The sequence below is a fragment of the Grammomys surdaster genome, unplaced genomic scaffold (genome assembly GCF_004785775.1).
Source record: "Grammomys surdaster isolate TR1022 unplaced genomic scaffold, NIH_TR_1.0 140, whole genome shotgun sequence".
In the NCBI taxonomy this organism is placed as follows: domain Eukaryota; kingdom Metazoa; phylum Chordata; class Mammalia; order Rodentia; family Muridae; genus Grammomys; species Grammomys surdaster.
The window spans coordinates 463,578-489,707 of NW_021604598.1; the positions used below are offsets into that span (position 1 = coordinate 463,578).

The window sequence follows — 26,130 nt, forward strand, 5'->3', positions numbered from 1 at the left end:
GTGCATATTCTTTTATTTCTGTATATATTCAGTTAAAAATTTTAATGTACTCAAACAAAATTTTCTCTAATTTTTAGAGGTTTTCACTATTTTTATTAAAAACTTTTCATTTTCTGGAATCCATATACTAAGAATGAGCAATCCATAAATAATGAGTCAAGGAGGAATGGAAAATTATTCACTTATCATAAGTAATAAATGACATGGCATCAACATTAGCCAGGTGGGTAATTAATGTCTATGAGATTTGTTAAATATTTACACAGAGCAATACACTGTTAAAACTATAACCAAGAAAGTTAATTTATGAAGCTAAAGTATAAATAAGTATGTTATAGAAAAGGAATTTGTGCCCAAAGAATTAAATGAATTTGGAGTTTAATGTTACTACATTTTTATTATTTAATATTAAGTAGTGATTGTGCCTTGTTTCCTACCAAAAGCAATTACACTGTAAGCAACTGCAATAGGAATCACATACTACATAGGGGTAGTTTTAATATCCCCAAATTTATCTCCAGAATATTTATGTTGCCATAACTTGTGATCTTATCAGAAATATGAACCAATTAGGATCACTCAAAATCACTAGCAAACTTTGTGGATTCAACAAATACATGCTTCTAAAAACACTATAGGTGTTTCATAGGCTGACTATTCATCATGAACCATATTGATGCTACCTAATAATTCATAATAATCTCATCTATCTGACCAGAATTTTGTTTACCAATGAGTATGTACTAAATTCTGGATGAAGATATGCAAAAGGGTAATATTATTTAGATGATCTTTAGAGAACATAGTTTCTCTTAATAAAGAAGTTAAATAAACAGTACTCAAGAAGATGTAATATCATTTATACCAGCAAGAGACAAGATATCTACAGTGTAAAACAACCTTAAAAAGAAGCTAACAAAAGAATACACTTTGATGTGCCTCCCTGGACTTTAATTTATTCTAAATAGCTATCTTAATCAAATAACAACATTCTAATATATTTTAATTTTTGAAAATATTATATAAAATTAGTGTGTACTTACACCATTCTCTCCTTCTCCTCCCTTAGAAATCTTGTCTATCTCTCCTACTGCTTTTTGAATATATGGCCTTGTTTAATTATTAATAAGATATTTTACACACACACATATGTATATGGCCCACATGTTGAGAAAGCTTTATACCTACCACCTGATGCTGGTATTCTAATAATGAAAGAGATAATTTTAAAATAAGAGAAAACAGCCTCTAATATGAGTACACAACCTAAAGCACTTGTTTGTTATTAATCAGAGTGTGAGAACATACAAGCTTGATAACCTGACCAAGCTCGCAGAAGTAGTGGAGAATTTCCAGATATGTGTGTGTGTGTGTGTGTGTGTGTGTGTGTGTGTGTGTGTGTGTATGCACCTTTGGTGTTTGTTGTTCATAGGTAGATACATTAGGGCTGATGCCTTGATCACCTATGAAGATGTTCATTCCTGGGTGGGATTAATGTTCCCTTTCTTAGCTGAGATGAATTTCTTGAAGCACTTCATCTAGAAATTGAGCCCTAAAAAGGCACATACATATTTGCATGTTAATTGGTATTATTCTTTTTCAGGTCTTGTTCAGGTGAAGACACTAATGATATTTCATGGGAGAAGCTTCCCTGTCATATACAGGAAATAGAATCATGTAAAAGATGCCTGATTATCTCCCTCTTCCAAATTCCACTCCCTCCCTTTTCTGTAATGGTTCCAGAGCCTTCTATGTCAGGTTTGTGCTTTTTATGTATTAATTTAGATTTTGTATCGCATAGCAAGTGGTTCTTTCATTTTGAGTAGCTGTGTCTTTATCTAATGATCAAATCTGCTTCAAAAAGATGTTTCTTATGGGTAAGAGTTATACTTATGTATCCTTATGAGAATAATTACATAGAATATGTTCAGTAATTATACTGATTTAGGTAAGGTGAAATAGGAGGCTCTTTTTCATGGTCATAAGATAAGTCTTCTTGCTCCCCATTGACCTATTTGTGTTTTCACAGAACTTGTAAGTAGCTGCTATCTTTTCAGAGGAACTCAGAACCTTATCATACTATTAGTAAATATAATTCTTACTATAGAGTACTTTGATATATGAGGAATACAAATGCAGAAAATATTTCTGGGGAAGAGGAGACACCTACTAAGGAAACTTCTGCTTTCATCATGGACTTACAAAATTTGTAACTTCCATTCATTTTTTGAGTTCAACAGAAACTTCTACAGATAATTCAGAAGTTTAACCCCAGTGAGAAAAGTCAGAACAATGCAGGTGTTAAAAAATAAAAACGTGTTTTACAAAAAATATGCCATAATGGCATAAAGCCTAATGCCATAAAGGTCAGAATAATACCATAAGAATGGATTCATGAACATCAGGGCAATGTCATAAATATCATAAAAATACTATATTCATTGCATTATCTATGAATAGGTGGTAGGCTCTGCCTACTGAAATGTTTACTCAGCTTATTTGTTCATTTCTTACATAATACTGTAAATAATGTGAGTTACCAGCTTCAGGTAATTATTTCTAAACTCCTTTGTTCAGAGTCAGATTCTATGGACACTGTCCAGAAAATTTATCTCAAATTTTCCACATAGGAATTCAAATCCCCACAAACCACAGAATGCTAACAGATATTTCATATACAACAATAACACTTAATTTTATGGTATCTATTCACTAGTCTAGGAGAAGCAAATTGTTGAAAGGCTGCCATTTGACTCATCCAGTAATCCATGAGAAAGTTAAGACGGCCACATTGAAAGTAACAATGTAATATTAAGAAAATTGATGTTTAGATGAATTTTCTCAAAGCTTTCTTCATATCTTTGTTCCTCAGACTATAGATAAATGGGTTCAGCATTGGAGGAAGCACAGTATACATCAAGGATGCTACAGAAGTCTTCTTGTATGATTCTTTAAATGCAGAACTAATGTATACCCCAAAAGCTGTTCCATAGAACAAGGAAACAACTGACAGATGAGACCCACATGTTGAGAAAGCTTTATGCCTACCGCCAGATGATGGCATTCTGAGGATGGAAGAGATAATTTTAAAGTAAGAGAAAATAATCCCTACTAGGGACACACCACCTAATGTACTACTCATTGCATATATCAGAATGTTATTGATGAGAGTGTCAGAACATGCAAGCTTGATAACCTGATAAAGTTCACAGAAAAAGTGGGGAATTTCCAGAAGTGTGCAGAAAGATAGCTGCAAAATCATTAAACCATGCAGAAGGGCATCCACAATGCTAATATACAAAGACAATAAAATGATCACAAAACACAAGTGCACTTTCATGATGGCTGTGTAGTGAAGTGGATAGCAGATGGCCACATAACGATCATAAGCCATTGCTGCAAGAAGAAAGTTTTCCATTCCAGCAAAAAGTAAGACAAAGCTGAGCTGAGTAATGCAGCCTGTGTAACTGATGGCTTTGCTCTGTTTCTGAAGGTTTATCAGCATCTTAGGAACCGTAGTGGTGCTGAAGCAGATATCAGTGAAGGAAAGGTTTGAGAGGAAGAAGTACATTGGAGTGTGGAGGCGAGAGTCAGAGACAATGGCCAGGATGATGAGCAGGTTCCCAGAAACTGTCACTAGGTACATAAGCAGGAACAGTCCAAAGAGAATGGGCTGAAGTTCTGGATCCTCTGAGAGTCCCAAGAGAAAGAATTCTATTACTCCTGTCTGGTTTTCTGATTCCATAATTTCTTAGAGTCTGAATGGAGGGATACAAGTGATTGGTCACAAAAAAAGGTGCAAGGTCACTCTGGCCCTGCTCCCATTTTCCCATATCCACTCTTTCTTTGCCGTCTACTTCTTTTCTTTGTACTCTAATCTGTACTTCAGTATTTTATGTGCAAATGCCTTTTCTTATAATGTAGAACCAAACAAGAATAAAGAAAAATGATACATAATTTTAAAACTAAGAATTCTCCAAAACTATAGGACTATAAAAATCATACTAAATCTAAGGAAAATTAACCTCAGTTGATATTTTATGTTTCATACATTTAATCTGCCTTCAGTGTCCAGTTTGTAAACAATATAATAGTTTTCACCTGTGTCAAATATGTCCTTCTTCAAATTGTATAACTGAAAGCTATTATAAAATATTATTTAATATTAAGAGAAAGAGAATGTGAAAATAAAATCAAAATCTTCAACAGCAGTACTTGGGATGTAATAGGTTGCTGATCTAGTTTGCTTATTGTAAATTATTTATGCATAAACATGGTCAGACCACTTTTCACAATTTAATACACAAGAGAAGTGATAGGTTTGTAAAGACACGATCTGAAAGAAATCCTATACAGAGAACTTTTGTCAAGTTAGATAATTTTGGAGTATGAGAGATAGTCTTCCCCTATAAGAGTAAAACAATTGGTTGTCCAATGCCAAAATATGGTTCCTGAAAAAACCTTACAAATAATATTATATAGAGAGGATTGGTCATATTTAAGAATATATATGTATGAATATGTACATATAGGTATGCAAAAATTATTAGTGAAAAACAAGGACATTAATTTGATGGAGAAGAGGGACAGTACATGGGAAGGAGAATAAAGAAGGGCTAAATGTTTCATGTATATTACAATCTCAAAAATTAAAATTAAAAACAATGAAAAATAAATAATCTTTTGAATAATGTCAGAATTCAGTGAAAAATAAAGTATTAGAATTGTGATAAAGAATATTGCACAATGAAAAGCAATAAAAGCACACAATTCGATAGATAACACTGATGTTACTATTCTCTCGTGTACTTATAGTGATGCCTATATATAAAAAAATAGTTGCAATGTCAACAGAAATTATAGCTCCAAGACATTCTTAATATTCTAGTAGAAATCTACAGCATTATAAACTTTAAATTTTTAAGAATAACATAATTATACAGTAAAATATTTAAACTATTTAAAATAGTGAAAACAATACAATTGTCACCACTGACCAGTAAAATATAATATGTTGAATATTACCAATAAATGTTACTAGAAGTAAAATGATGCACATTTACTTCTCTAATTCATGTGTGAATAGTGCATTTTTATTTTCTCAATTGAATGCAAAAGTTCATTATTCTTCTAAGATTTTTAGTGCACTTAATTTTTAAATCTGTGAGTAATATCTTTGTTTTCCTTTTTAAAATTGTATTTGTATTCTCTGTCAGTTCTCACTGATTTTAGAAATATATTCTTCTCTATATCATTAATATTAACTTGATTTATTCCAGCACTTTATGTACATAAAAATTATTTATATTTTTCTCTCCAATAGGATACTTATAGGATGGTATTAATATGTATACACTCAAAAAATGTGAAATCTTTAGAATTATTTATATAGTATATTAAGAATAGTTAAATTATACTATGTACTTTCTCTCTAAAAAGGAAAAATGGAGTTGAACATGAAATATCAACTAATCTATTAGATTTTCTCTTTTTTTATATAAAAATCTGGTGGCAAATTATCTGATTGGCTTATTATGTACATATGTAGATACTATTTCATTGTCTATTCAAAATTCTTCTTACATTTAAAATTTAAATATCAAGACAGTTATAATCATGTGCTTACAGAGCCTCTCAGGAGACAGCCATATCAGGTTCCTTTAAGAAAGCACTTCTTGGCATAAGCAATAGTGTCTGTGTTTGATGCCTGCAAATGGGATGTATCCCTAAGTGGGGCGGTGTCTAGATGGCCTTTCCTTCATTCTCTGCTCTATTGTTTGTCCCTGCATTTCCTTTAGACAGGAATAATTCTGGGTTAAAATTTTTGATATGGGTATGTGGTCACATCCCTCAACTAGGGGCCGTGCCTATTTACTGGAGGTGGTTTCTTCAGATTTTCTCTCTCCTTTGTTGTTGTTTATTTCAGCTAATGTCATCCCTGTTGGGTCCTGGAAGTCTCTTGCTTCACTGGCATCTATGGTTGTTCTCTGTAAGGCTATGCCAGACCCTGACTAATACAGATGCAGATACTCACAACCAACCATCAGACTGAGCCCAACAACCCAGAGTTAGGGGAAGAACTGAAGGAGGTGAACAGAATTACAACTCTATAGTAAGAACAAGAATACCAACGAGTCTACACAGATCTCTCAAGGACTAAGCCACCAATCAAAGAGTATACATGTAGGAATCCATGGCTCCATCTATATTTGTAAAAGAAGATTGCCTTATCTGGCATCAAGGGGACGGCAGGCCCTTGGTCCTCTGGAGGCTTGATGCCCCAGCATGGGGAGATGCTAGAGAGGTGAAGTAGGAGTGGTTGAGTTGTTGAAGGAGCACACTCATAGAGGCAAAAGAGAGGAGGGAAGGGAGAGTGGGTTTGTAGCAGAGAGACTGAGAAGTGAGACAACATTTGAAATGTAAATAAACAAAATAACCAATAAAAAAACTTTAAAGAGATGTTATAATAATGTCTAGTAGTGCAGTAAACTTTTATTTAGATCAAAAAAGCACAATCTCAACCAAGGTTTTTTCTAAATTTTTCCTGAAGCAATAAATAAAAAAATAGCTTCAACTCACTATGTAACTTTGACAGTCATCAAATGATTTAAAATTCAATTAATCCTGGAAGAACCTTCACAAATTAGGAAGAGTTGGTTGGCATTGATATTTAGAATTAATGTAAGAAGTTACCAGATTGGAAGCTGCTCAAATGTTGGTATATGAGGAGTGCAAGCAGGAAAAATGACTGAAAATTCTGCAGGTATCTGGCATTTCCTTATCCCACATATTCTTGAAAGGACCTATAAATTATCTCCTGCCATTAGTAATGAAGATAACTAAAGGAGATTTCAGATTACCTGGACTTCAAGATTAAAGAATGGCATTCAATTCTTGTCTGGATTTGTTCTGAGGAACATGGAAAGGTGGAGAGGCAAGATGACCCTGAGGAGAAATGGTGATTACTAAGAGCAGGGTCAGGAAAGCTACCTACCACTTGTACAAAGCTTATAAGTAGATGGTCACCATTAGATTACATGTACCATCCATGACCCTCGGGGTTTAATATCCAAAGTTCCTCATTAGTCAGACAATTCCATTCTCAAGTGATTGCAGGGCAGCACAAGCATGTATTTTACCTTTTATCATCTGTATCTTATTATTCCAAGTTCAAACCACTCTCCATGACACGTTTATAATTCACTGGCTGCCATGATTACTCCATGTTCAGTACTCTGAACAAAATACTTAAAAATAACCACAGCTTCCAACTGTTTCAGTATGTCAAATATTATATATTTTCTCCAGCTTGATATATGTGGATTTAATTTAATCTTCTACATGTGAATATAGTCTCCCTGGATTATTTGTTGAAAAATTATAATTTTCTACTTGTTTTGTCACCATTTTCAAAACTTAAAGTATTTTATTTGTGGGACTTTATTTCATAACATTTGCACTAGGCTCCATTGTACTGTATGTCTGTTATTATCATATTACCTTTGTCTCTGTGATATTATCCTATAATGTGAGATATATATTATGATTCTGAAAGTTACTTTTCTTTCCTGAAATTTTCCATATAGATTTTTATTTTTATTATTATTATTATTAAATTATCTTTAATCTGTTTTTACAGTCTAGTCATTATCTCCCTCCTGCTCTACCCTCTGATAGGTCATCATCCCATTTTTCCTCCCTTTGTCTCCAAGAAGATGGTCCCATCTTACCCAACCCCAACCCCACCCCCCCCCACCAGACCTCTCAACTCTGTGGGGGCCTCAAGTCTCTCCAGGGTTACACACATCTCCTCTCACTGAGTCCAGACCAGGCAGTACTCCACTATATATGTGTGTTGGGGATCTTTTGCGAGCTACTGTGTGCTGCCTGGTTAGTGGCTTAGTATCTGAAAGATCTCAGGAGTCCAGGTTAGTAGAGACTACGAGTCTTCCTATCAGGTTGCTCATCTCTTCAGCTTCTTCCAGTGTCTCTAATTCAACCACAAGGATCCTGACTGCAGTCCATTGGTTGGGAGTATCTGCATCTCTTTCAGTCACCTGTTTGTTGGGCCTCACAGAGGGCAGCCATGCTCATATCTGTAAGCACACCATAGCATCAGTAATAGTGTCAGGCCTTGGATTCTCCCTATCAGATAGATTCCAATTTGCGCCAGTCGCTAGGTCGCCATTTTTGTCCCTGAAGTTCCTTTAGACAGGAACAATTATGGGTCAGAGTTTTTGACTGGGATGAAAACCCTATCCCTCAACTTGTTGCTCTGTCTTTCTACTGAAGGTAGAAGTTAGTGTCCTTTTAAAACTATTTTGTTAATTTATTCACCATATATATTTTGCAATCTTCCCATTATTCCATAACAACACCTCTCTAGCTCTATTGCTTAAGAGTATTACTTTATGTTAATGTTTCCTGATATGTTCACCAATTTACCTCTTGCCAGACAATAGGGTTGTCCTCAACAGTCAACTATTACCATGAAAACTAATATTAATATTTAGATTTTGATTTTTTATGGATATATACGTCTATTTCTTTGTAATAAACAATAAAGAATTAAATATGAATTAATAGCTAGATATAGAACTTTTTTATTCAAAACCAGTAAAAATGCTTTTAAACATGATCAGACCACTACATAATCTTAGCAGAATTATATGAAAATTTTTATTTTTTCATATCTGAGTTATGCATGATATGGTTTTCTTTGCAATCTCTATTTTATCAGTACATTACTATACTAATAAAGTACTATACATATAGAGGCTATTGTAATGTATTTGAGATTTTAGGAGTTGTTCAAAGCTATCAACTTTTAGTTTCCTTATAACATAAAAATTATAATAATGGAGAGAAATTTATTGTAAAAATACCCATGTAAAACATAATTTTCTGGAAGAAATAAAAGAAAATTCATGTAAGACAAAATATGTTAAGTTTTACATTAATGGTGATTAATTAGTGAATAATGGTTTAAAGCTCTTTAGCACTAATTGTATGGGCTGTTAAAATATTTTCAATCTGAAAATTAACAGACAAAGAAAGACAAAGACATTGTTTAAAATATTGAGATAGAAGAAGCTAAATCAATAACAAAACCAAAGTCAATATATAAATAAGGAAACAAACAATATCAGCAATTTAAAGGTATAATTATCATTATTTTTATTTTATTTATTTTATTTTATTATTTATTTTATTATTTATTATTTATTTTATTATTATTTTATTTATTTACATTCCACCCATTGCCCTCCCCCAGGTCACCCAACACAGTTCCTCATCCTATTCCTCCTCCCCATTGCCAAGAAGATGGTACCCCCCTCCAGGCCTCCTGCTTCCCTGAGGCCTCAATTCTCTCAAGGCTCATCTTCTAGCACTGAAGTCAAACTATCCAGTCCTCTGCTATATATGTGCCAGAAGCCTCAGTCCAGCCAGTGTATGCTGCCTGGTTGGTGGCTCAGTCTCTGGGAGCATTCTGGGTTCTGGGGTAATTGAGACTGCTGGTCTACCTATAGGACCATCCACCTCTTCAGCTTCCTCATCTCTTCTCCTAATTCAACCACAGGAGGCCCTGTTTTCAGTACAGTGGTTAGGTGTAGGAATCTCCATCTGTCTCAATTAACTGCTGGAAGGGTCTCTCAGAGGACAACCATTCTGGGCTTCGGTCTGTAAGCACATCATAGCATCATTAATAGTGTCAGGCCTTGGTGTACCCCTCTCACAAGAAATGGATACAAAGTTGTGATGGTGTCATTGTACCACCTTTCTCTCAGTCTTTTATTCATTTTGTCCTTGTAGTTCTTTTAGAAATGAATAATTCTGGGTCAGAAATTTTGAATGTGGGTTAATAATTCTGCCCCTCCACTTGAGGCCATATCTCTCTATTAGAGATGGGCTCCTTGAGTTCCCTCTCCCCATTGTTGGACATTTTGGTTAAGGTCACTCACCTTGAGTCCTTAGAGTCAATGAGAGTCACCTCCTTGGGCTCTGGTACTTTCTAGAGGGTCCAGCTACTCCCTACCCTCTAAGGCTGCATATTTTCAGGCTGCATATTCTCCTGGCCCTCTGGGCTTCTCTCCTGTACTCTCAACCCATACTTGATCCTGTTTCCCTTTTGGCCTTTCCCTTCCCCTCTCCCATACAGTTCCCTCCCTCCCTCCCTCTGCCTCCCATGGTTAATTTCTTCCCCAATCTAACTGGAGTTGAAGCGTCCTCACATGGGCATTTCTGTTTGTGATACTTCTTATGGTCTGTGGGTTGTATTCTAAGTATTCTTTACTTTTTGGCTAATATTCACTTATAAGTGAGTACATACCATGCATGTCCCTTGAAGGCTGGGTTACCTCACTAAGGAAGATATTTTCTAACTCCATTCATTTGTCTACAAAACTCATGGTGTCCTTAATTTTAATAGCTGAGTATTAGTCCATTGTATAAGTGAACCAGTTGAGGAAAATCTGAGTTGTTTCCAACTCCTGGCTATTACAAATAAGGATGCTATGAACATAGTGGAGAATGTGTCCTTGTGGTATGGTGGTGCATCTTTTGGGAATATGCTCAAAACTGGTATATCTAGATCTTCAGGAAGAACTATTCTTAATTATCTGAGGAACAACCAGATTGATTTCTAGAGTGGTTGTACAAGCTTCAATCCCACCAGCAATGGAGAAATATTCCTCTTTCTCCATATCTTTTCCAGTAAGTGCTGTCACTTGAATTTTTGATCTTAGCCATTCTGATTCGTGTAAGGTGGAATCTCAGAGTCATTTGAATTTGCATTTGAATATTTCTTTAAGTGTTTTTTGTTCATTCAAGTCTCTTCTATTGTGAGTTCTCCTTTTAGCTCTATACCCCATTTTTAATTAGGTTATTTGGTTTTTTGGATGTTAACTTGTTGATACCACTATATATTTTGGATAGTAGTTCTCTATCAGATGTATTTATAAAGATTTCTTTCCCAATCTGTAGGTTTCTAATTTGGACTTGTCCTATTGACTATGTCTTTTACCTTACAGAAACTTTTCAGTTTCATGAAGTCTCATTTATCAAATGTTGATCTTAGAGTCTGAGCCATTGATATTCTGTTCAATAAATATCCCCCTGTGCCAAGAGATAGAGGCTCTGTCCCTCTTTCCCTTCAATAAGATTCAGTGTATCTAGTTTTAATGTTGAGGCCCTTGTTCCTCTTTTACTTGAGCTTTGTGCAAGGTAATTTAAAAGATGGATCTATTTTCATTCATCTACATACAGTGCACCAGTTAGAGCAGCACCATTTATTTGAAGATGCTATCCACTTTTCCACTGTAAGTGTTTAGCTTCTATGTCAAACATCTATTGACCATTGGTATGTGGGTTTATTTCTGGGTCTTTGATTCGATTCCACTGAAGGACCTGTCTGTCTCTGTATCAATACCATGTAGCCTTTATCACTATTGATTTGTAATACAGTTTGAGGTAACGAGTGGTGATTCCCCCAAAAGATCTTTTAGTGTTGAGAATTGGTTTTTGCTATTCCAGCTATCCTACATGTTACATGTTGGGCCATCTTGTCCCAGCAGGACTAGGTACTTACTCTTCCACTGAGGCACTGAGAAGCAGTCCAGGTAGAGGGAATGCCAGGTAACAGCCCCCACTCTATTTGTTAGTGGACACACATGAAGACCAAGCCACACATTACAAATGTGTTGGGGGGGATCGAGGTCCAGCTCCTGGATGCTCCCTGGTTGGTGAACCAGACTCTGTGAGCTTCGCAGGTCCCAAGTTAGTTGACTCTGTTGGTCTTCTTGTAGTGCCCTTGATCTCTCTGACTTGCTCACTTCTATCTCAAATTCTTTAATAAAATTCCCCATCCTCCATGTGATGTTTGCTGTGGATCTTCTACATCTGCTTCCATCTTTTCTTGGATAAAGTCTCTCAGGAGACAGGCTGGGTTCCTATATGCATGCATACCAACGTATAGTTAACAGTGTCCAGGGTTGGCTCTATTACGTGAGATCAGTCTCAAGTTGGGCCAGTCATTGCTGCATCTTTATCCCTGCACATCTTGTAGGCAACACAAATATGTACTGGAAGTTTTGTGAGTGGTTTTATTTTTCCTTTTCTCCTCTGGAACTCTTTCCTGGCTACAGGAAGTGACCACTTCAGTTTCTATATCCCTCTCCGGTAGAATCTCACCTAATAGCACTCTCATAGACTCTACATATCTTCTTCCAGCTGGTTACCAGCCTCCAGCTAGTTACCAGAGATTTCCTAAACCCCACTGCTGTGCATATTCATTCTCATTCCCAGGCTTCTCCTGACCCCCCATGTCCCCTTCTATTTCTATCCATATACCTATGAATTTCATGATTTCATTTCTAAAGTCTGATTAATACATCATCTTATACATGTACTCCATCTTCCTTATATTTTCTTCTGTTGGGAGACATATAGATTATTCCCAATTACTGGCTATTATGAATATAGTAGCAATGAACATCATAGAGCAAGTGTCTCTGTGATACAATGAAGCATCCTTTGAGTATAAACCCAAGAGTTGTACATTTGAGTCTCTAGATGGATCAACTACCCTTTTCCTGAGAAACCACCACACTGACTTCTGAAGAAAGTGTAAAATTTTGCATTTCCAATAGCAATATAGGAGTGTTCCCCTTGCTCCACATTATCTCTAGTATGGGATATAATCTTTTTTTCTATCTCAGCCATTCTGACAGTTATAAGTAGTTTTGATTTACATTTCCTTGATGGCAAAGAATGGTGAACATTTTTTAAAGTATTTCTCAGTATTTAGAGCTCTCCCTTTTGAGAATATATGGAGAGGCGCAGTTTTCATCTGATTGTAGTGTAAATAAATAACTTAGTCAATAAAAAAATTTCTGAGGCCTTAACACTAGTAAGAATGAGTTCCCATTCTCCAGAACTGTCACTAATCTTCGTGAGAACTTCATAATGCCATTTCTTACATCCAAGACCTTGGCATCATATTGATGAGACAAGAGAAGTTTTGAATGAATGTTTTGTACAATAAGCATTACTTGCATAATAATAATAATAATAATAGTAATAATAACAATAATACATAGTTCAGTTCTCAAAAACAAGAAAAGAATGACACCCCCTCCCCCGGCTCATACACATTTATGATTGCTTAGTCTTTCAGAAATGGTGCTACTTGAGAAGATGACCAGGTGTGACCTTCTTGAGGTAGATGTGGCCTTTTGGAAGACTAATTAATTCTATTAATTGGAAACTTCAAAGCCGAAGCCAGATCCTCTGGTTTTCTCTGCTGCTTACATATTTGGATTTAAAACTTTCTGCTACTTATCCAGCCTCATGTCCATTTGTGTGCCACCATGCTTCCTGCCATGTTGATAATACATTAAGTTACTGAAATTTTAAGGAAGCCTCTGTTGAATACTTTAACTTATTTTGTAATAGTTGCCATGGTCATAATGTTTCTTCAAAGTAATTAAAAATTGATAGTGAAGACCTCCGCAGAGGGGAGACCCTCTCTCAAGTCTCAGAAAGTTGCGACCACCCAGTAATCTGCTCGAGACACCATGTACCGGAGCAATTGCGAGGTTATTTATTAGGGCGTGACAACTAGCTGCCGGTCAATTCGTATGCACACGCAGGAGCTGAATTGACCCCGACAGCCAGTTTGAGAGGTGTTTTTAAGGGAAAAAACCACAAACCAAAGAATGAGGAAGGGGTGAGGGGGTTGCTAGGGTGGTATAACATAAAAATAGTGGAACATTCCAAAGGAACCCAACCTACATGAGTCAGGATCAGGTGAAAACTCTCTGTACGCTTATCTTTCTCAAGAATGTAGTCCTGCCCTGTCACTTCGGCATTGCCCTGTCACTTTTATATGTCACTTTTTTTTATATGTCACTTTTATATGTCTAAAAAGGATTCTATATACCCAGTATCTATAATTTTCTCTCTACATTCCCCCATTTTTTCTAATGATAGTTTTTAATCATAAAAACTTAACTCCACTTTTTCTAATGTAAATCTGATTACAGATCTTGCATTTCAGTATCTTCATAGCTTCCGTTTCCCTGTCCAAGGGTTTGATATTGATGGCATAGCAATAAAAGCTGAACAGCACTAACTCTCTCTAAAAAAAGGTAACTAATCTGTTTAAGAAGAAAAAAAAAAAACAGAATCAAAAGGGGACCAGGGAAAATATCAGAGTGGTAATGTCTAATTCCTGAAGCATGTCCTGAAAGGCTGCCTCGTGGTTGTGCTGCACTCCATTGGCCACACACCGCACTTCGGCCTCAGCTTGGTTCCACCTGGCTAAACTGCATTCTTTCCTTTTTCTTTGCGGGTCGGCCAGTTCCAGTAATGGTGACTGGTCTTTCCACATTCCTAAAGAAAGCCTAAAGAATATTTTATGTCTAAAAAGGATTCTATATACCCAGTATCTATAATTTTCTCTCTACAATAGCAACTTTCCTTCTGTTTCTCTTTCATGTAATATTTTGAAGAGCATTGGTGTTAACTCTTCTTTGAAACTCTGATAGAATTCTGTGCTAAAACCATCAGAATCTGGGATTTATAAGATTAGGAGACTTTCAACTACTGTTTCTATTTCACTAAGTGTTTTAGGTCTGTTTAAATTGCTTATCTAATATTGATTTAACTTTAACAATTACTATTGTAATTTTTACTATTAAAAATTTTGTATTTTTTAATATACAATTAATTTTTGTAATATATTGTATTTTTGTTAATTATTATTTTAATTTTAATATTGTAATTGTAAAAAATAATTTTTTCTTTTATGATTTTTGAAATTTAGTTTTATATTTTTGCATATTCATTTTGCATCCTGCTCACTGCCCCCTCCAGGTTACTGGCTCTCACAATCCTTCCCCTATCATCTGAGCTGGTAGGGACCCCATGGGTATCCACTCACATTAGCTCCTTAGGTCTCTCCCATTGAAGCCAGACATGTCAGCATAGCTAGATAAGCATATCCTTGGTACAGGCAAAAGCTTTTGTGATAGTCCTTGTCTGTTCCAGTTGTTCAGGACTGGTATGAAATCAAGCTGCACATCTGTTACATGTGTGTTAGGAGTCCTAGCTTCAGTCTTTTTATGTTCTTTCTTTGGTGGTTATGTCTCTGAGAACCCAAGATTCCAGGTAAGTTGACTCTGTTGATATTCCTGTGGAGTTCCTATCTCCTTTGAAGCCCACAATACATCCTTCTATTCTTCTATAAAAGTCTCAAGCTCCATCCACTCTTTGGCTGTAGGTGTCCGTATTTGTATAAATCACCTGCTGTGGGGGAGCCTCTCAGAGAACAAAATGCTCCTGTCTGCTTGACCAGTGCTTGACCATGGGATGGATCTCAAGTTGGGGTGGTTATTGGTTGGCAATTTCCTCAGTCTCTGCTCCATCTTCCATGTCTGTATTTCTGATAGAGACGATAAATTTTAGGTTAAAAGTTTTATGGGAGGGTTTCTGTTACTAGTGGTCCACTGAGATTCCTGCCTAGCTATCACAGTTGGCCTCTTCATTTTTCTATATCCCCAGTAAAGTAATTCACAGATAAGGTCACCTCATTGATTCTTACACACCTCCCTTATCCCATGTCACTGTCTCCCCATAGAAATGGAGTAGAATTGAAGACCCAGAAATGAACCCACACAGCTATAGTCACTTGATTTTTGACAAAAAAATCTAAAACCATCCAGTGAAAAAAGGAGACCATTTTCAGCAAATGATGCTGGTTCAACTGCAGGTCAGCATCTAAAAGAATGCACATCGATCCATTTGTATCTCTTTGTACAAAGCTCAAGTCCAAGTATCAAGGACTGCCACATAAAACCAGATACACTGAAACTAATAGAAGAGAAGGTGAGGAAGAGCCTTGTATACTTGGGCATAAGGGAAAAGATTTCTGAACAGAATAACAATGGTTTGTGCCCTAACATGAAGAATTGACAAATGGAATCTCATAAAATTGCAAAACTTCTGTAAATCAAAGAAGTCTGTCAATAGGACAAAATGGAAATAGATTGGAAAAAAATCTTTACCAATCCTATATCTGATAGAGGGCTAATATCAAATATATACAAAGAACTCAAGAAATTAGACTCAAGACAACAAAATAAAAAATGGAGTATAGAACTAAACAAAGAATTCTAAGCTGAGGAAACTCAAATGGCTGAGAAGCACCTCAAGAAATGTTCAACATCTTTAGTCATCAGGGAAATGCAATTCAAAACAAGCCTGAGATTCCACCTCACACCAGTCAGAATGCCTCAGATCAAAAAACAGGTAATAGCAGATGCTGGCGAGGATGTGGAGAAAGAGGAACACACATCCATTGTTGTTGGGATTGCAAGATGATACAACCACTCTGGAAATCAGTCTGGCAGTTCCTCAGAAAATTGGACATAGCATTACCTGCGGACTTAGCTATACCACTCCTAGGCATATGCCCAGAAGATGCTCCAACATATAACAAGGACACATGCTCCACTTTGTTCATACCAGCCTTATTTATAACAACCAGAAGCTGGAAAGAACCCAGATGTCCTTCAACAGAGTAATGGATACAAAAATTTGTGGTACCTTTACACAATGGAGTATTACTCAGCTATTAAAAACAATGACTTCATGAAATTTGTAGGCAAATGGATGGAACTAGAAAATATCTTCCTGAGTGAGGTAACCCAATCACAAAAGAACACACAAGGTATGCATTCACTGATAAGTGGAGATTAGCCCAAAAGCTCGAAATACCTGAGATACAACTCACAGACCACATGAATCTCATAAAGAACAAAGACCAAAGTGTGGGTGTTTTGGTCCTTCTTAGAAGGAGTAACAAAATTCTCATTGGAGAAAATATGGAGACAATGTGTGGGACAGAAACTGAAGGAGCGGCCATCTGGAGACTGCCCTACTTGGGTATCCATCCCAGATGCAGTCAACAAAGGCAGAGGCTGATGTGGATGCCAGGAAGTGAAGGCTACAGAAACGTAATATAGCTCTCTTCTTAGCGGTCTGTCATACCCTGACTTATACAGAGGCGGACGCTCACAGCTAACCATTGAACTAATCATGGAGTTCCCAATGGAAAAGTTAGAGACAAGACTGAAGGAGCTGAAAGGAATTGCAGCCCCATGGTGAGAGCAACAATAAAAACCAATCAGAGCTTCCAGTGTCTAAACCACCAACCTGGGAGCACATATGAAGTGTTTCAGCTGTATATGTAGGGGAGGATAGCCTCATCAGACATAGGTGGGAAAGGAAGCCCTTGGTCCTCTGAAGGCTTAATAAGCCAGGGTGGGGAAATTTGAGGGCTGGGAAGTTGGAATGGGTGTGTGGGTGAGGGCAAATTATCAGAGAAGCAGGAAGAGGGTGGATGGCATAGGGAGTTTCTGGGTGGGTCAGAAATGGGGATAACATCTGAAATATAAATAAAATATCCAATAAAAAAAAGAAAATATGTTAAAAAAAAGAAAAAGAAAAAATAGTTACAGTAGACTGTTTCTTAGGGTCACTTGCTTTGTATTTCTTTTTCTATCCTTTTATCCTTTGTTCTAGGGTGTGTTTTTTAGACACAGCAGAAGAACAAACCTTGTTTTTTTCATCCATTTTGTTACTCTCTGTTGTTTGTTTGTTTGTTTGTTTGGGTTTTTGTTGTTTTTATTTTGTTTGTTTTAATCAAGATGTTCAGAACACTGATTTGTATAGGTTTCACTGGACAGTGTTTGTTGATTTCTGATATGTTGTTATTATGTTGATGGTAGTGCTGCTGGTGGTAGTAGATGTGGATCTGTTCTTTCTTTTTATTTTCTTAGGTGTTCTTAGACTCTTAAGATAAAAGATTTCCTTTTAGCATCTTTTCTAGGTCTGTATTTTTGGATATATAATGCTTAATTTGAATTAATCATGGGATAATTTGTTTTCTCCATCATACTGGAAAATTTTGCTGGGTATTATAGTCTGGCCTAATAACTATGGTCTCTTTGAGGCTCTCAAATGTCAGTCCTGGCCCTTATTGCTTTTACTGCTTCCATTAAGAAGTTAGGTAGTATTCTAGTAATTTTTGCATTATGTTACTTGTTTTTTTTTCCTTTCTAGATATTTAGAAATTAACTATTTTATTTATTTACATTCCAAAAGTTGCTCCCTCGAAGTCCCCCTCCCACAGTTCTTCAACCCATTTCTTCTTACTCTTTCCTCCAAGAGGGTGCTCCCTCCTCCCCAATAGGTATCCCCTTTCCCTGGGACATCAAAATTCTACAGGTTTAGGCTCATCCTCTACCAGTCAAGCCAGACAAGGCAGTCTCCTGTTACAAAATGTATCATGGGGCCAGGACCAGCTAATGTTTGCCTCTTGGTTGGTGGCTTAGTCACTGGGAGCTCCCAGAAGACCATGTTTTTTTGACACTGTTGGTCTTCCTATGGGGTTGCTATCCCCTTCAGCTCCTTCAGTTTTGCCCCTAACTCTTCCATACAGGTTCCTGGCCACAGGCCAATAGTTGCCTGTAAGTATCTGCATCTATCTCAGTCAGCTGCTAGTAAAGCCTCTCAGAGGACAATCATGCTAGGCTCCAGTTTGCAAGCACAACAGAGCATCAACAATAGTATCAGGGTTTGGTGCCTGACCATGGAATGTATCCAAAGTTGGACTGGTCACTGGATGGTCATTCCTTCAGTTTCTCCTCTGTTTTTGTCCCTGAGAACACCTCTAGTAGATAGACAGGCCCCCAGTGGAGGGATGGGATAACCATCCCACCACCCCCATGAGAAGTTTTGACCCAGAATTGTTCCTTTGTAGCTTTTAATATTCTTCATATGTCCTATATGTATGTTTCATGTCTGAATATTATCTTCAAAGGGACTCTTTTCTGGTCTAGTTTATTTAATATTCTCTATGCCTCCTATACCTATAGAATTTCCTTCTTTAGGTTAGGACAATGTATTTGAAGGGAGCTAGTGTCAGGAGCCATAATGGGATAAGCTAATAATTAGCAGGTGATCATCCTGAAATGGCTTGCCTTGGATTATTATATAATCTGTGACAAGAGAGCTCTTATTTAACAAGGATATAAGGGACTTATTTTAAGAAAGATTGCTATTAATATGTTTTACCTATTATTACCATTAAACATATGTAACATCACTAAGCAATAGCACACCCCTTTGAAGCAGATCTCTGTAGATCCACAAAGATGTACTGTCTTGTGGTGATGCTACATAGACAAATAGATGACTTCTTAAGTCTTAATGATGATCCTATAAGAATTCCTAAAATTATATCAATGATTATTAAGCTCTTTTATACTGGGACTGCTATTAGGTCCCTTACTGCTAGTCAAAACTGGAATGAGAACTCTGTCAGAACTCTGCCAAGTGTTATCAGTTTATTGCTCTTAGATAGTAACCAGACATTCTAAGAGGTTGTAAAACAGTTAACCAAAGGTCACTAATAGGAAATTAACAATTTATTATAGGTGCTGGGACAGAAAATAAAATATTGCCTGGTTTTATTCATATAAAACTTCACTAATTTCTTAGTTATAGTTTTAAACCTTCAGTGAACCTGTGGAGCTAGACAGGTGATGGATGTTTAGTCAGATAATTACTCCTAATGGATATGCACGTAAAAATTCTCTGTTGTAAACTTCTATTTCAATCAAATCAATTTATGATTTGATTTTTGGTGTGAACTTGTGATGAACTATGTAACATGTGGTCATGTATTCTGAAAGATGTATAACTACTAAAGACAAAGAGATAAGAGGCAGATAGAATAGAGAGATACAATGGAGAGATAGAAGAGAATTATTTTTACCTTTCCCCATTTAGAGTAATGTATAGAATAGAATTTTTCCCTTTTCCCAGATAGAATAGAAGTTTTCCTTTTCTCCACTTACGACCTTTCTGCTTTTTCCCTTAGATAGCTTTCATAGGAAACTTTTAACAGCTTAGTTGTAAATGCTATAACCACATCTCTAAGTGTCTTTTCTTCCTGCCACTTCTTTTCACCTGCAGGGTGAAAGTTAGAGCCCAGCAGTTCCTGCTGAGATGGAACAAAGGTTATTCACTTAATCCTTTGCTGTTTTTAAGATGAGGTGCTAATGTCAAGAGCTGTAGTTTCTGGCCTCGGAGGATCACAGAAGGCAGGTCAGCTATAGTAGCATAGTAACATAGATAAGTAAAGTTTTATTATACAGCAACCCTAAATATACTGTAAGACGAAGTCTTACCCCCTGCCAAAGCTCTTTCCCCTCCGCTGCCTCAAGAAGAACCAAGAAAAAGAAGAAGACTTCACCCACACGCTGGGGCTGGCCCCCAGCAAGCTAGGAACTGGTCAATCTGACAGTTTAAAGGGAGAAAAAGGAAAGGAGAAAACTTGTATTTAAACTACCGTCTTAAAACTAAACACAAAAAAAAGAAGAAAAATTAAATGTCCTTCTGGTTCACTACTTTACCCAGAAGCAGAAACTATGCTCCAGGCCCCCTCCCAACCCTGCTCACTCCCAAAGACAGCTTGACAACCAGGAGTTGTGACACCACCAGGCTCACAGGGAAGTACTCCCACCCCAATATTTGGACTAACTGGGACCTCACCTGCCCCAGGGCCCAGAGGACTCAGAATCTCCAGCCGTACCAAAAGCACATCTTCCTTCTGGTTCTTTACTACACCCAGGAGCAGATCCAGTACTCCAGTTCTGCCCACACCACCTATGGTCAAAGCGACCATGACCCACAGGATTTCTGACACCACTAGGCTCACATGTAAGTTACTTCCCTATCCGAATATCTGACCTAACTTCAGCCCCTGGGGCCATGTGGAAACAGGGCCTCCCAGCCTGCTGGACACACACGCACACAACTTTCTTCTGATCTATAACTATGCCCTTGAGCAGATCCTGTGCTTCAGCACCCCCTAACCTGCCAATACCCAGTGTAAGCTTGACTCCCAGGAGGTCAACAAGAACCAGGTTCACAGGTCAGGCACATCAGACACCCTCTCACACTCAGAGACATCCTCAGCAAACAAGACCCAACATAACCACACTCACAGGAGGGACAGGCTTCAGTCAGAGACAGCAAGATCAGTTAATACCAGAGATAACCAGATAAGGAAAGACAAGCACAAGAACATAAGCAACAGAAATCAATGCCACTTGACAACATCAAAAGCCAGCTTCTCCACCACAGCAAGCCCTGAATACCTTCACATACCTAAAAAGCAAGATTCTGATCTAAAATGTCATCATATGAAGATGAGAAAGGACCTGAAGGAGGACATAAATAGCTACCTCAAGTAAATACAGGAGAACATAGGTAAACAAGTAGAAGCTATTAAAAAGGAAACACATAAATCTCTTAAAGAAATACAGGAAAACACAAACAGGTAAAGGAATTGACAAAATTATCCAAAACTAAAATGTGGGAATAGAAACAATAAAGAAATCACAAAGGGAGATAACCTTGGAGATGGAAAACCTAGGAAAGAGACCAAGATTCACAGAGGCAAGCATCACCAACAGAATACAAGAGATAGAAGAGAGAATCTCGGGCTTAGAAGAGATGGACACAACAGTCAAAAAAAATTACAAAATACAAAAAGCTCCTAACCCAAAGCATACATGAAATTCAGGAAATAATGGAAAGACCAAAGAGAAGAGTGAACATTCATAATTTAAAGGGCTAGGCTATTAAACATATTCAAGAAAATAATAGAAGAAAATTCCCCTGATTTAAAGAAATCAATGTCCATAAACATACAAGAAACCTATAAAATACCATATATATCTGAACAGAAAAGTAATTCCTCTTGTCACATTAATAATTAAAACAATAAATTCACAGAACAAAGAAAGTATAGTAAAAGCCATAAGAAAAAAATGTCAAGTAACATATAAAGGAAGACCTATGAGAATTACATCAGATTTCTCAACAGAGACTCTACAAGCCAAAAGATCTTGGAGGCAGAGTTCATATAGACCCTACAAGAACACAAATGACAACTCATGATTCTATACCCAGCAAAACCAAAAATTAAACAATATTTTTCCTCTAATCCAGCTCTACAGAAAAAAATGGAAGGAAAACTCCAACACAAGAAGGGAAAATACACCCAAAAACAAACCCAATAAATTTATCTTCTTACAACAAATACAAAAGAAGAGAACCACACAAACATAAATCCAACTCTAACAAAAATAATATCAGGAAGCAACAATTATTGGTCTTTAATATTTCTCAACATCAGTGGAATCAACTTTCCAATAAAAAGACATAGGCTAATAGACTGGATACTTAACTAGGACCCACCATTTTTCTACATACAGAAAATACACTTCAGCAACAAAGACAAGCACTGCTTCAAGTAAAAGGCTGGAAAAAAAATTTCAAGCAAATGGTCCCAAGAAACAAGCTGGAGTAGCTAGACTAATATCCAATAAATTAGATTTTCAAACAACAGTTATCAAAAAATGCAGACAGACACTTCATACTCATCAAAGAAAAAAATCCACCAAGAAGAACTCACAATTCTCAACATTTATGCCTTAAATTCAAGGATACCCACATTTGTAAAAGAAATGCTACTAAGCTCAAAGCACATTTTGAGCCTCTCACAATAATAGGGGGAGACTTCAACACTCTACTCTCACCAATAGACAAATCATGTAAACAGAAATTAAACAGAGACATGGTGAAACTAAAAGAAGCTATCAACCAAAGGATTTAACAGAAATCTATGGAATATTTCCCCAATAAAAAATATAAAAGAAAATGCCTGCTTCTCAACACCTCATGGTACCTTCTCCAAAACTGACCATATAATCTGACACAATATAAGCCTCAACCAGACACAAAAAGATTGAAATAATCCCATGTATTCTATCAGATTACCAGGAACTAAGACTGGTCTTCAAAAACAAGAAAAACAACAGAAAGTCCGCATATTAATGAAAGCTGAACAACTCTCTACTCAATGAAAACTTGCTCATGGAAGCAATAAAGAATGAAATTAAAGAGTTCTAAGATTTAGTGAAAATGAAGGCACAGCATATCTAAACATAAGAGATACAATGGAACAATGATAAGAGAAAACTCAGAGTTCTGTATACCTTCATAAAGAAACTGGAAAGATGCTACACTAGCAACTTAACAGCACATTTTAATGCTCTAGGAAAAAAAGAAGCAAATACAACCAAGAGGACTAGATGACAGGGAATAATAAAACTCAGGAATGAAATCAACCAAATAGAGACAAAGAGAATGAGAACGACACAAAGAAGCAACAAAACAAGGAGCTGTTTCTTTAAGAAAACCAACAAGACAAACATAACAAAAGAAACTGAAAAAAATCAAAAAATAAAAACCATCAGATTGTACTTCAAAAGCCAAAACTCAATAAAACTGGAAAATCTAGATGGAGTGGATAATTTTCTAGAGATACCAAGTACCAAATTTAAATTAGTGTTAGATAAACCATCTAAACATTCTCATAACCCCTAAGGAAATAGAAGCGGTCATTAAAATACAAAATACAAACAAACAAACAAACGAAAAACTCAGGGACAGATGGTTTTAGTGCAGAATTCTATCACACCTTCAAAGAAGACTTAATATCAATACTTCTCAAATTATTCCACAAAATAGGAACAGAAAGAACACTACCAAATTCATTCTATAAAACTGCAGATACTCTGATACCTAAACCACACAGACTCAACAAAGAAAGAACACTTTACACCAATTCTCCTTATAACTATGCAAAAATACTCAATAAAATTCTAGTGATCTGAATCCAAGATCACACCAACACGATCATTTACCATAATCAATTAGGTTCCATCCCAGGGATGTAGGAATTTTTAAATATATGGAAATCCATCAATGTAATCTACTATATAAATAAACTGAAAAAAATATTATCATGTCATAGATGCTGAAAAATTTTTGACAAAATCTAACATCCCTTCATTTTAAAAGTACTAAAGAGATCAGGAATCCAAGGCATTCCCTTGTACATAATTAAACAAAACACAGCAAACTAATAGCCAGCATCAAATTAAATGGAGAAAAATTTAAAGCAATCCCACTAAAATCGAGGACAAGACAAGACTCCCCCATCTCTCCCTATATATTCAATGTAGTTATAGAAGTTTTAGCTCAAGCAATTAGGCAACCAGAGTTCAAAGGGATACTAATTGCAAAGGAAGAAATCAAGATATCACTGTTTGTGTGCACTATGATTGTATACATAAGCTACTCCAACAATTCTACCAGAAAACTCCTACACTTTATAAACAACTTCAGTAAATAGGATGGATATAAAATTAACACAAATAAAAAGTGTAAATGGAATGAGAAACAAATGAGGCAAACAACAAGCCTCCCAAAAACATCAATAATATAAACTACCTTGATGTCATTAACCAAGCAAGTGAAAGACATCTACAACATGAACTTCAAATTTCTGAAGAAGAAATCTAAGAATACATGGATAGATCTCCCATACTCATGGACCAGCAGGATCAAAATAGTAAAAATGGCCATCTTACAAAATGCAATCACAGTAAAAATTCCAACTCAATTCTGCACAGAGGTAGAAAGAGCAATTCTCAAATTCATTTGGAATAACCAAAAACCCAGGATATTGAAAACTATTCTCAACAATAAAAGAAGTTCTGGGAGAATCACCATCTCTGACCTCAAGCTGTATTACAGAGCAATAGTGATAAAAAAAAAACTGTATGATATTGGTACAGAGACAGGTAGAAAGATAAATGGAATAGAATTGAAGACCCAGAAATGAACCCATAAAGCTATGGTCACTTGATCTTTGACAAAGAAGCTAAAACCATCCAGTGGAAAAAAAAACAGCATTTTCAACAAATGGTGCTGGTTCAATTGACATCAGCATGCAGAATGCAAATCGATCCACTCTTATCTCCTTGTACAAAGCTCAAGTCCAACTAGATAAAGAACCTCCATATAAAACCAAATACACAGAAACTAATAGAAGAGAAAATGTGGAAGAGTCTCAAATACGTGGGCACAGGGGAAAAATTCCTGAACAGAACACCAATAGCTTATGCTCTAAGGTCAAGAATTGACAAATGGGACCTCATAAAAAGGAGAATTCTCAACTGAGGGACCTCAAATGGCCACAAAGCATGTAAAGAAATGTTTAACATCCTTAGTTATCAGGGAATTACAAATCAAAACGACCCTGAGATTCTACCTCACAATAGTCAGAATGGTTAAGATCAAAACTCAGGTGACAGCATATGTTGCCAAGGATGTGGAGAAACAGAAATACTGATGGGATTGCAAGATGGTACAAACACTCTGGAAATCAGTCTGGCAGTTCCTCAGAAAACTGGACATAGTACTACCTGAGGACCCAGCTATACCCCTCCTCGGCATATACCCAAAAGATGATTCAACATGTATTAAGGACACATGCTCCACTATGTTCTTAGCAGCCTTATTTATAATAGCCAGAAGCTTGAAACAACCCAGATGTCCCTAAACAGAGGAATGGATACAGAAAATGTGGTCCATTTACACAATGGAATACTACTCAGCTATTAAAAACAATGATTTCATGAAATTCTTAGGCAAATGGATAGATCTAGAAAATATCATCCTGAGCTAGGTAACTCAGTCACAATATATTATACATGGTAGGTACTCAAACTGATAAGTGGCTATTAGGGCAAAGAGCATGGAATGCCTACAGTACAACTCATGGAGCACATGAAGTTCAAGAGGAAGGAAGATCAAAATGTCAATGCTTTGGTCCTAATTAGAATGAGGAATGAAATTATCAAGAGAAGTAGAGGGGGGGGGCTTTGGAGGAAGAAAAGAGGAGGAAGAGAAAAAGAGGGGAAGAATCTTGTATGGGAGGAGATGGAGGATATGTACAGAAGGTCAGGAAATTGAACAGAGTTGTGTAGCAATGTGGGATGGGGGTAGAAATCAGAAAGTCCCTGATGCCAGGAAAGCAAGAGCCTCCTAGGACCCCACTGGAATGACATTAGATGAAATACCCCACAAAGGGGAGGGAGAACCTGTAGAGACCATATCCAGAGGTTAGATATGGCCCTCTGGTTC

The 26,130-nt window shown here is 36.5% G+C and overlaps 1 protein-coding gene across 1 annotated transcript; it reads right to left on the minus strand.

The window, feature by feature from the left end:
- Positions 1–2,827: 2,827 nt before the first annotated feature.
- On the minus strand, positions 2,828–3,745 carry LOC114618116 (putative gustatory receptor clone PTE03). The gene has a single exon (XM_028763760.1). It carries the CDS (start codon positions 3,743–3,745, stop codon positions 2,828–2,830), a length of 918 nt encoding a protein of 305 aa, XP_028619593.1.
- Positions 3,746–26,130: the final 22,385 nt, after the last annotated feature.

Bases quoted from the DNA above. Each gene is read 5' to 3' on its own strand.
- LOC114618116 (XM_028763760.1), bottom strand. From the start codon at position 3,745: ATGGAATCAGAAAACCAGACAGGAGTAATAGAATTCTTTCTCTTGGGA.